Source organism: Coffea eugenioides, chromosome 9 (assembly GCF_003713205.1).
Source record: "Coffea eugenioides isolate CCC68of chromosome 9, Ceug_1.0, whole genome shotgun sequence".
NCBI classification, from domain to species: domain Eukaryota; kingdom Viridiplantae; phylum Streptophyta; class Magnoliopsida; order Gentianales; family Rubiaceae; genus Coffea; species Coffea eugenioides.
The window spans coordinates 1,343,053-1,355,680 of NC_040043.1; the positions used below are offsets into that span (position 1 = coordinate 1,343,053).

General features: G+C 34.7%; 1 protein-coding gene across 1 annotated transcript; it reads right to left on the bottom strand.

The window, feature by feature from the left end:
- Positions 1 to 506: 506 nt before the first annotated feature.
- LOC113783232 (probable LRR receptor-like serine/threonine-protein kinase At3g47570) lies at positions 507 to 7,136 on the bottom strand. Its single transcript, XM_027329307.1, has 6 exons — positions 7,034 to 7,136; positions 3,690 to 4,475; positions 3,114 to 3,407; positions 2,499 to 2,570; positions 571 to 2,423; positions 507 to 524 (listed from the first exon to the last, which is right to left on the bottom strand). The coding sequence occupies exons 1-6, from the start codon at positions 7,134 to 7,136 to the stop codon at positions 507 to 509; spliced, it is 3,126 nt and encodes a 1,041-aa protein (XP_027185108.1).
- Positions 7,137 to 12,628: the final 5,492 nt, after the last annotated feature.

The window sequence follows — 12,628 nt, forward strand, 5'->3', positions numbered from 1 at the left end:
AACATCTTGTATGCTGCTTCTCTCTCTTGGAGGCTCCATCGTGCAGCCTAGAGCCACTTTCATGATTGAGGCTATGCAGCTTAGCTTTTCAACAAAGTATTCATCACTTTCCTTTAGCAAATTAGCATCGATGACATTAGCTAATCCATCAGGTATTGAATTAGCCACCCAGCTCTTCAGGCTCAATTTTTCACCAAACATTTCACTGTTGGGATTTGTTCTTGTGAAGACTTCCATCATCATAATTCCAAAACTGTAGATGTCGCATTTTGCTGATACCAATCCTTCCAACCCATACTCTGCAAAACACATATAAATTCATCATATCTTCTTAAATTGATTGTATATTTTTAGTTTGGAATTTGCAACAGCAAACAACTGAGGAAATAGTACTTTAGTTATACGAGAAAATTCTTCACCTGGTGCGAGATAGCCAAGTGTGGCTAGTGTTTCGGTGTATGTTATGCTGTTCTCCTCGCCCAACAACTTTGTAAGGCCAAAATCACTTAGAAGGGCAACCATGTCTTGATCCAGCAGCACATTACTTGGTTTCAAATCACAGTGAATTACTGGAGTTGAATACTCACAGTGGAGATATTGCAATGCACATGCCACATCAATCAATATGTCCAATCTCTGCATCAGATCCAGAAAATAGTTGTGCGAATACAACCACTTCTCAAGACTCCCATTCGGCATGAACTCAAGCACTAATGCCTTAAATTCAGGGGTAGAGCAGCTACTAATGACTCTTGTGAGGTTTCGATGGCGAAGATTGCGCAACACCTCACATTCTACATCAAAACTCTTGAATGCTCCATCGACTTGTAAATTGAACACTTTAACAGCCACAGCCCTTCCATTATCAAGAGTACCTCTATAAACAGATCCAAAGCTTCCAGCACCCAACAAATTGCTTTCATTGTACCCATTAGTTGCTTGTAGTAGTTCAAAATATGAAATTCTTTCTGGCATTGCAACTAAGGATAAATCTGCTCCACTGGAAAATTCATCTTTCTTTCGATATCTCAGGTAAACAAATCCAAAGGACAAGGCTCCCACTGCTATTATTACCCCGAGTGAAATAAAAATGGTTCGATGCACTCTTTTTGTTCTTGATCTGTGAGCTGAAATAATTGGGCATGGAGGCACAAGCAACCTTCGAGCTCCACAGAGGGCTTGATTTGAAGTGAAGGATTCGGCAGTGCAGTTTTTAAATGGCCCTTTGGATGGAATTTCACCACTCAAATTGTTAAAAGAGAGATTGATATATATAAGATACCGAAGGTTCTCCATCGACATTGGAATTGATCCGGAGAGAAAGTTATGTGATAGATCCAATGATTCCAAGCTGAACACCTTACCAATCGATTGTGGGATTGATCCTTGCAATCTGTTGTGTGCTAAAGAAAGATTTTGCAGGTTCTGCATATCTCCAATTGAGTCAGGAATGCCACCTGAGAACTGATTGGTTGAGAAATCTACCCAATTTGCCATCTTCATATTCGTAACAACATACGGCAAAGATCCACTCAGCAGATTTGAGGAGAGGTCAAGCATCAAGAGATCTTTTAGGTTCCATATTTCCTCTGGTGGAGCAGAATGTAGTTTGTTGTAACTTAGGTCAAGATGCCTTAGGGAAGTAAGATTTCCGAAGCACTTTGGAATTGAGGCCATAAATTGATTTTGTCCAAGGTTCATTGTATCCAAGTTGTGGAGAGCACAAAGAAAATGCAGGGGAACTCTGCTAATTAGTTTGTTCATACTGAGATCCATGTATTGAAGCTTTTGCAAATCTTTTATTGTAGCTGGCAAAGACCCAGTTAAGTCATTGTTTGATAGATCTAATAGGATCAAACTTGTCAAGTTTCCTATTCCATCAGGAATGCTACCCTTTATTTTACAATTCGTTGCATTTAGTTGTTCAAGGGAAGTTGAAAGATTACTGACCGAGTTTGGAATGATCCCATTCAATGGATTGCCACCCAAGACCAATATTGACAAATATTTGCATTTTGTCAGTGAAGTGATGAAGCTCAACTCTGGAGATGAGGAGTCGCTCCCTAAAAGGTTGACACTTAGCTCCAGCAGTTCAAGTAACCTCAGGTCTCCCACGGAAGTGGGAATTGGACCCGTGAACTTGTTATCACCCAATTCTATGCGACGGAGATTAGAAGAATTTGAGATTGAACTAGGTAATGCTCCAGAAAGGTGATTAATGCCGAGATCAAGGTATTCTAAACTGGGAAGCCTATAACCGAATGTTGATGGAAGATTGCCTGATAGTTGATTTTGTAAAAGTGACATCGCGCTCAACTTTGAGAGGTTGAAGATCTCCATTGGTATGGAACCAGTTAAGCTATTGAATTGTAAGTTGAGTTGTTGGAGAAAGTACCAGTTACCAATCTCTCTTGGTATGACACCTGCCAAAATAATATTGAGCACATATATTAAACCATATAAGTGTCTAATTTCTGTCATTGAGAAAATTGTGGTACCTGTTAAGTTGTTGTGTCCAAAATGTTGCCATTTAATCATAGTTGAATTACTAATCTCTTTTGGAATTTGACCTGCAAAAATGAAATGGAATAAATATCAACAAGTTGAGATCTTTGATGGATGTTCTGAAGAAAAGTAAATGAAAAAATTAATGGGCCAAAAGCTAGAAATTGGCCACATCCCGGCACCCCTCAACATTTTGAAATTGGCTCGTTTCGGAATCAAAAAGATATTTTAAATTAAATGCATGTCAAAATTAATTTTTTTTTCAAATTTTTTTTTTTTTTTTTGCTATTATGTAGAGCCCTAAGAAAATATGAATATGTTTTCGCCATTAACTTGTCTATCAGGACCATATTCTTATCTACTGCATATATCCCTTGTCTTCCTAGCTGTAAAGGAACCAAAATTCTGAAAATCTTTGGTAACAATTCTTTCCTTGAGGCAGCATTTTGAGAATTCATTCAGCAGAAAACAATCTTCAGCTCTAAATTTTTCTTTTATCTTTTGCCGTTTGAGTTGGAATCTGGAAAGATAGAGTAAAAATTGTGCAAGACATGTGCTATTTGGCTTTGTCCATATATGGTGAAAGAATTAATTAGCAAGGGTCTTACCTTCTAAATAGTTGTGACCCAAGTACAGCTCCTCAAGCTTCTTCAGTGCTCCAATTTCTTTTGGTATGGAACCTCCAAATTCGTTGTAAGACAAAGACAGCACCCGAAGTTCTGAACATTGAGCTAAATTACTTGATGGTAATTGACCATTTAACTTGTTATTTGATAGGCCAACAAAACTCAGTCCAGGAAGATGGTAACACATATCACTTGGAAGAACTCCGAACAGGCCATTATTTGTAAGGTCAATGATTTGCAGCGAGGAAATGTTGAAAATCCCTATAGGAATGTTTCCTGCCAGATAGTTGTACGAAAGACTTATCTCCTCTAGCTTTGACATGTTAGAGATGGAAGATGTGAAACTATTGTTACTGAGAGACAAGAGATGAAGTTGAGGAAATGAACCAATCCACCAGAAACAATCTTTAGCTCTAAAATTTTTCATGTATCTTTTGCCGTTTCAGTTGGAATTCGGAAAAAAATTGTACAAGACAAGTGCTATATTTTTTTTTTAGAGCAAACCAACTTCTGGATCTGGATCTGCACAAATTAACTACAAATTAACAAGGGTCTTACCTTCTAAATAGTTGTAACCCAAGTATAGCTCCTCAAGCTTCTTCAGTGCTCCAATTTCTTTTGGTATGGAACCTCCAAATTCGTTGTAAGACAAAGACAGCACCCGAAGTTCTGAACATTGAGCTAAATTACTTGATGGTAATTCACCATATAACTTGTTAAATGATAGGGAAAGGATACTCAGTCCAGGAAGATGGTAACACATGTCACTTGGAAGAACTCCAGACAGGCCATTATTTCTAAGGTCAATGAATTGAAGCGAGGAAATATTGAAAATCCCTGTGGGAATGTCTCCTAGCAGATGGTTGTTAGAAAGAACTATATACTGTAGGTTTGACATGTTCGAGATGGAAGAAGGGATTAGACCAGTGAAACTATTGTTTCTAAGATTCAAGTGACGAAGCTGATGAAATGAACCAATCCACCAGGGTAACTCTCCTTTGAGATTGTTGATGGCCAAAATAAGTACTTTCAATCGGCGCAAACGAGCAATTTCATGCGGCATCTCTCCATGGAAATTGTTCATACTCATGTTAAGAGAGACGAGAAATGATAGATTTCCCAGTTGTGGAGGTAAGGTGCCGGAAAGATTCATATTTGAAATGTCCAAGGCAGTCACTCTACGATGCCGAGAGCCACAAGAGACTCCAATCCAATCGCAGACCGAAGAGCTGACAGACCAGTTTTTGGCCAAGATTTGTAGAGGGTCAACCGAAATGTGAGCTCTGAAGGCAAGAAGAGATGACTGATCAGTGGTAATATTGGTCGGGAACATGGCGAAGGAAGCTGAAAGAAAGCATAGCAACACAAGTAGTCCAAGTGGGAAAAGGTTGTGAAATTTCTCCATGGCTAATGATTGCTATATGATGGGTGAGGAGTCGCATTATATATAGCAGTCTCAGTAATATTATGGATAATGTTTGTTAATTTGATTTCTGTTTTCAGATTAAGTGATGTAATTGTGATGCTGATTACAATTCTTTTGACGACATTATTCAGATTAGAATAATGGAGTTCGTGGTTAATAACGTTGCTGAGATTTGTGGAAATTATACAAATAGAAGCAGCTCAAATTATGAATTAGCAAATTTACTTAAACAAAATCTCCTATTAATTTGGAACAACCTGTAATTTTCGAGTGTTTTGTTGTTAATTTCTTTTTGGGGCAGTAAAAATTGTCTTTGTATAACTACTAAACAAAGTTCTTATTTCTCGTTTCAATTTATTCTTCTCAGACGTAGGCAAAATTTTGTTTACACCGACATGTTTAGGAAAGCATTTGGTTACATTTTTTTAATTGTGTTTAAAATTTTTTTATATGTAGTAACACAACACACCTAACCGATACTTACCAAAGCATTTAGGAAAGCATTCTTTCTTTTTTTTCTTTTTCCTTTAATGTTACAACTAATCAAATGGTTGCATCAAGAAAAACATATTATAATTCAGCAACTTGACAAACTGATCCCAAATGGTGGGACAAGTAATAACATAAAATCAAGAGCAAACTTTCATTTAGAAACATTTGAATCCAAAACCTCTTTTTTTTTTCTTATGGTCCTTCACTTTAATTGTTTTTACCACTAAATCAAGGTATCGTTGCCTTTCTTGTAACTAATAATAAAAATAGTACCTTTGCTTCACACGTGTCAATATATTGAGTACAAAAGTATAGTATAAAAAGTTATGCTAGGCAAATATTACTATTTCTGATGATTAACAGATAAAAGAAATTGATAATAAATTAGATGCAAAAATTGAAGTCGTTGGTATAGTGTTGTTGAGCAATTTTTAAAAAATTAAATGTAATCCTCATAGGAGATTGGTTTGTCTTTAGCACAATTTTTTGCCATTGTTACATATAATCTCTTGCTAATTTTATGATTTAGCATATTGATCAAACCTGTTAAAATACTCTGTCCTATAGCCAAATATGTGTCCTTACTCTGCCACATCTAAAGCACTATTACACTTTTTGAAACATGAAAATCCTATCGAACCTATCATATATTATTACTTTTTTGAGGTACAATAGAAGTTTGACGTTGTCACATTTTTCTTCAAGTAATATTTTCCAGCAACAAACAATTAAGCAGTTTTATTGGAACCTCTAGACCAAATACTCTCTGCTCTCAAAATAAATAAATTAAAGTTTAACAACTAAAAATAAGATGTAAAAGCCCAACTGAACCAAGACTTTTGTGTAGACAAAACTGCATTATGATGGATGCTTTGAACACAGAAATCACTGTGGTTTTTATGGCAATGAACAAATAAAGTTGAAAGCAATTTCTGTTCTCGAACTTGCATAGATTATTTTCGGGAAACTTCTTAGGCCTCTTAGCACTAAAACTTTTTGTGAAGTCTTCCTTCATGTACAGCAAGTCCAGAGACCGTTCTCATTGACGGCAAGTCTTCCTTCAATTTAGGAGGAAAGGCAAATGAATTCCCCTAGAAGTAGTCTAAGGGACCGTTCTTTGAAGCATAGTTATTAAATCCGGCCCGGTCCGGCGGTTCGACCGATCAACCCAGTGAACCGGCCATTAAATTTGGCCGATTCTTTAATTAGATTGTTTCTGCAAGTGAACCGTTGACTTTTCAACGGCCCGACAACCGGATTAAACCGAAAACCCGGCCGGTTATGTGGACAAACCGGTTTTGAGGAGAAAAGGTCTTTCCAAGCCTTTGCTTGGAATCGAACCCAAGACCTTTGGTCTTGTTTATGAAACACTCACCACCAGGCCACTTTGTCACTGATTAATGGTCATTCTTATGCTATATGAACGTTTTGTTAATTTTATCTTTATTTTTTTAAATTCTCCCAAACAAATTTATTTGGAGTCTTTTAACAAAATTTATGACCCCTATATTCTATAAATTATAAAATAGATTTAAAAAATAACATATTACATAATTTATTTTAAAGACAAATATTGTTTTTAATAATTTTTTGCACTTAAAATTCATAAATAACCTAGATAATTACAGTAAACATATAAAATTTTACACTTGAAATTTGGTGGATTACTAATTAAATTTATGTTTTTATTGATTCTTATATAAATTAAATATTCTATAGCAAATTAAATTAAATGAATATTTGTTATGACATTATTTATTACAATTTATATCATATATCATATATCAAAATTTATAAGATATAATATTTAAATATATTTAGTGACCCACCGGTTAAACCACTCACTCACCGGTTGAACCATTCACCCACCGGTTAAACCAATGACCCGTTAACTCATCTCCTTCGCCGGTCTACTCTTCGAACCGAGTTTAATAACTATGCTTTGAAGTGTTCCTTCAAAGAAATTCACTTTGCTTTTCCTCACCTTTTTCTTCGTCGCGCTTGAATTCCAAAGTTGACAGAACTTTTTGTGAAGTGCTCATACATGTTGACTCCGGAGACCCTGTTGACCACTCATCATCGTTCATCGTAAGTCTTCGTTCAGATTATGATGATAATTTTTGGATTGCATAAGATGCTATTGCAACATGTAACTCTGCCATTGGCACTATCAAGAAGTGATATTATATGGACTATGGAACAATACTGGCGAAGGATTTAATGCTACAATTCAGGCCCTGTTTGGTTCAAAGGATTCATTGAGAAAATTGAAAATGAATTCCCATAGAGAAATAGTTCCAAGAAATTCACTTTGATCTTCCTCACCCACTTCCTGGAATTAAACCGGGGGATTAGAGTAGGCTCCAAGTCCAAACATGCTATTGCGTCGTCTCGTTTCACTTTTCTTGTAACAAAATAATGATTAGAGAAGCATGAATTCCTGGAGTTGTTGATGGATTATGTGAACATTGAAACAAACCACACATTATTGTGTTAGCCTAATTGCTAAAATTGTTATAATTGACATTTCCAAATGATAGGATTAATCCCGAACAGAGAGCTATAAAAGAGAACCTTTCAGGATGTATTGAGATTATTGTGTTGGTCAAATACACTTTACTCCATAGACCTTCAGTGACTATGTAGATATTTCTGAAAGACTCTCAATTCCACCGATCAATTCCACCTTCATTCTCAAACTGGGAATTTCATTAGGCACTGTGGTATATTACATGATTTTGCTATTAGGCATTGTGGTATATATTTTTTTTCTTTTATATATCTTAATCTTTCATGGATCATCGTATGCCTTGTAGAAGCTTGATTTATGAATAGCCTAAATCTGCCTCTTCAAAATTTTGCCTCTCTCCGTTACATGCACAGATGGCTAGACTTGAAGATTGACAAGCTTTCCACCTTGCAAGCATGCTTTCCCTTGAACTCCTTATTGTAAAAAATGCTTCTTTTCTTAAAGGGTAAATTACACTTTACCCCTCTGTGATTTAATATTTTTGTACATAACCCTTTTATGGTTTCAAAATACATAATCCCCTCATGATTTGAATAAAGTGTCAAAATAACAGAATTTGTAATCCATAACGAAGTCACTTAAAATGTCAAAAACATCCCTATATAAAGTTGAAAATTATTTATTAACTACAGGAGAGTTATATGTATATTTTGAAAATCACAAGAGAGTTATACGGTAAAATATTAAACCATAAGGGAATTATAAAGTAAATCATAAAATCATACGAGATTAGGGTGTCATGTATATTATATTTATATATTTTGATCACTTTAATCATTTTAATTTTTAAACAAGGGTAATTTCGATATTTTTAAAAATTCCATCTTAAATGATTATTTCTGTCATTTTAATACTTTAATCCAAATCATGAGGGGCTTATGTATAGTTTTTGAAATCATATGGTGGTTATGTACAAAAACACTAAATCATAGGAGAGTAAAATGTAATTTGCTCTTTCTTAACCTGAAGTAACATCTTCTGTAAGAATGTTTCACATAGCTTCTGAGATTTCTGCTTCCTCTATTCCGATGTTGGTGTAGTGAAATTCCATCTCTGCATTGTCATTATCAAGTTAGGCAAATTTAGCTTTTGTACAAAGTGTTTCATGCGTTAAATTTTGTTTAACTAAATATACGTGTTACATTCTTTATTTAAAGACATGCCAACTCTTCCCTGTTTTCTGCAGGGAAGAGGTGTTGTGGTTCGAATTGTTGCAATGACCACAGAGTCAGTTTCAGTTTTCTTCAATGTCAGTTGTCTGGCCTAGACTCACTGCTTGGTGTGTCACCATATCGATGATTGTGGTCTGTGGAGGGTCAATGGGTTGGATCTTACCCAAATTCAATCCAGACCCAATTTATTTGTCTAGGGTTTGGACTTAATTTCTCAAATCCAGACCCTACTCAGACCCAGATCCTATAAGAGAGTCGTGGGTCTGGGTAGAATCTGATTTTCTAGAATTCATATCAAAATCCAGACTCATACTAAACCTTACTCGGACCCATATATATTTAATTAAATAATATATATATTAGAAAATTTATAAAATAATATAATATTTTATGGCTATTGGATCGAATACAGTAAGATTTTATGGCATCAGAATCTGCATTTAGTGTTGGTGGATGGGTGATTGATGAGACTCGTGTCAAATTGCTTCTAGATGTGGTTGAAACATTAGTGACTATTGATGATTGGATTGAATCAAAGAAAAAAAAAGTAAGTGTTTATAAATCTTTTTATTCTATTATTTATTTGTCATCGGTCCTTAATCAAATTATTTTTATCTCATTCACTATTTTAATGCTGGATTGCGAGACATCTGCCAATATTGAGGTTTAAATAAGAAAAAGAGGTACAAAATAACATTTTTTTAATAAGACTAAATATTTATATATGTTATGGTTGATTTCTTTTTTAAAAACTAATCCTGATTATCATTGTAATTGGTACAAACTTTTTCAAGAAAAAGAGAAAAGTAAAGGCAAACAAATAAAATATTAATGTGGATGCAGTTCAATCTTTAAAAATATATAGAAGTAGTCAATAATAATTCTTTCTTTGAGTTCAAAATATTGCATTCAATTTGTTGAATGTTAATTTTATTATTTGAAAACAAAAATTGGATGGTATTTCTATTATTTATGAACTCTCACATGCAAAATTGCAAATTCTCACTTTTCAGAGTATTAATAATTGTCCTCTATGTCTTTTTTTTTTAACCTAAAGTATGAACTAATTTCAATTTGCACCCCTAATTTGTAAAGAAAAAAATGCCATATTGTACCTTGAACATTTTTTTGACACTTAACACCCTTAAATTGCTATATTGCACATTGATATTTTTATTTTCGACATATTGCAGAGTTAAGTTACCAATGCATTCGCAATTGCTATAGTCTTTGCACAAAATCTATGAAACTATATGAGTGTATGTTCCTGTAACAATTGCACTCTTTCTTCTCAATGGTGAATAAGTGACTGTTTTTTTTTTTATGTTTTTGTGAACGTGTGGATTGATTTGAAGCATTCTTTTAAACTTTAAAGTTTTAAACGGCCAAAACAGAGTTAAAATTACAAAATGAAAACTAATGAAAACTTCAAGGGTGCAAAGTGGATTTAGTCTTGTAAAGTGGGGAAAGGAATAGTTATGTTTACCAGTGCAATCACTTTGAAAAAGAAGCATCTTGAGCAAATTCAGACCGAACGTGCATTAGCATTTTCCATCCACCTCAAAGGTCTACAAGACTAAATCGACCGGCATCTGGAACATCAAGTTGCAAACTGGCGAAAAAGAAATTGATTCATGTTTAATGATAAAGAACTTGGACTTCAATTTCAAAACTAATTGGCAATGAGACGTGACTTGGCAAATAGGCTTAAACCAATAGAGAAAGAATCAAGTCATGGATGAAACTATAAACGGGGACTCAAGTTAGTGGAGAAAAAACCAAGTCATGGATAAAACTATAAATGGGGTAACAAACAAATCTGAGACTCAGCTCTGATACCATGATAAAGAATTTGGACTTCCATTTCAAAATCAATTGATAATGAGTGGAGTGGTCCAAAATCTTATATATATGGCTGGAAATTTTTGGAATATCAATGTAGAATATTCTACTAACTTTTAGACTAATGCTATAGTTTTCTTTTTTTATTTGAGTACTGCAATCAGAATAAGTATGCTTTGTTTTCTTTATCAGTTATTTGACTAGCAAGTATGGATTGGGTGGTTTAGGAGGAGGAAGTGTGAGTAAGAGATCATCTAATGCATCTGAAATAGTTGGCAGATCCATCGCAATTAAGTAGAGAGCTTGCACAAATAATTAAGTAGCCGTATTAGTTTTGCAAAAACACTGGCAAACAGACTCCAAATGTTCAAGAATGATCAAGAAAAATTAGTCGGTGTCCAATTAAGAGAAAAAGAAAACAGAGAGAAACTAACCTTAGAAACAGGATAAAAAGTTTTAACTAGTGAGCGAAAATGTTTCATGAAATGCATTTTGCAGATAGATTCATTGCAATTGAAGGCATCCTTCTTTTTTAGCCTTGGGTGGGATCTCAGTTCGATCAACTAGGATATAAGAACCACTTAAAACTAAAATTGCCAAAGTTCGAGCATAAATCAAAATGATGAGTTTTGACAATTGGAAGTTAGATGGCCGTCGTGGACATCGATCTCTAAGTTGAAAAAGCTTGCAGAGTACAGAAAATTCCAACAAAGTGGATGTACCACGAACCTCTTCATCGACAAAGTCCTCATTCAATCATTGTTTGTGTGAGTGGAAGACTGGAAAATTCGTAGTGGGTAACAGCGATCTAAGATCAATTCCATGCTTCCATTCTGGTGAGTGACTTCAAATGCTAAGACTTGGTCATGCAAGAAACTGGATTATTTGTTAAATATACTGAACGGTGATATTGGACAGAAATTTTGTGTTGTAGTAGCTTCATCTCAACTGTGCATAAATTGCTAGAAAACGATGCCTCAACATTGCTAAAATTCCTACTGGTTAATAAGGTTGGTACAGCTTCAACTCATCCACATTAGTTTGGCGCTTATTACTACTATTACATTAGTAATTAGTAATATACTCTAATTACTAGTAGCCACTGATATTACTAATATTCGAGTAATTAATACCATTACTTATACTGATAGTGATTACTAATGTTAGTGGCAACCACAAGTACAATTTCTAGCGACAACCAAGTACTCATATGAACAGTTTTAATTTTAACAGAATTCTGATTACGTTTAATCTATCCAGAATTCATAAACCACGCATTATAAGTAAAACTAATATTATGGCACTAATATATAAATAGGGGTCCTAGTTCCGCCACTATCCACCATATAGAGTAGGCAAGGAACCTTTGAAGATATGATTCATCTAGCAGAGGATTCATTTGAAAACAAAATATAGTAAATTTCTTGCCGAGCAGTATTGGATACTCATCTAAATCTTTACACAATCCCCCCCCCCCCCCCAAAAACCCAACACCAACACTAAAAAAAGGTGCGCCGTTCAATGCACGTTCTTCATTATGTAACAATGTAGAAATTTTTGAAAGCCTCTCCATTGCAACAATACCAAAAAAAGTATTTGAAACGTTTAGTCATTCTCTGAAAGGGAACATTTTAGATTTGTCATTCTCTGGCGGATTGAAAGTGGGGCGGCGAGGGCAGCCGCACCCCCAAGATATTAAAAATCTTTTAGGAGCCCCTTAAAATTTTGAAATGTTCATTTATGTCCAGGTAAAGATGTCCACACATTGCCAATTGTATCCCTTTATTTGTTAAAAGACTATATTATTCTTGTCGTAGCAAGAAAATTTTTTCCTTTATTTCCTATATTTTTGCTAGTCTTTTGTAGAAGCTTGTGAATGTCGAATTTGTTCTTCCTTGGAAGGAATACAGCTTGTTACAAGTCTACCAGCCATTTTCTTTTTCAAATTTTCTTTTAGTTAGAGTTCTTAGACATTCATTTTCTTTTTGGGTAAATTACATTTAACAGCCATGTGATATTACATAATACCACATGG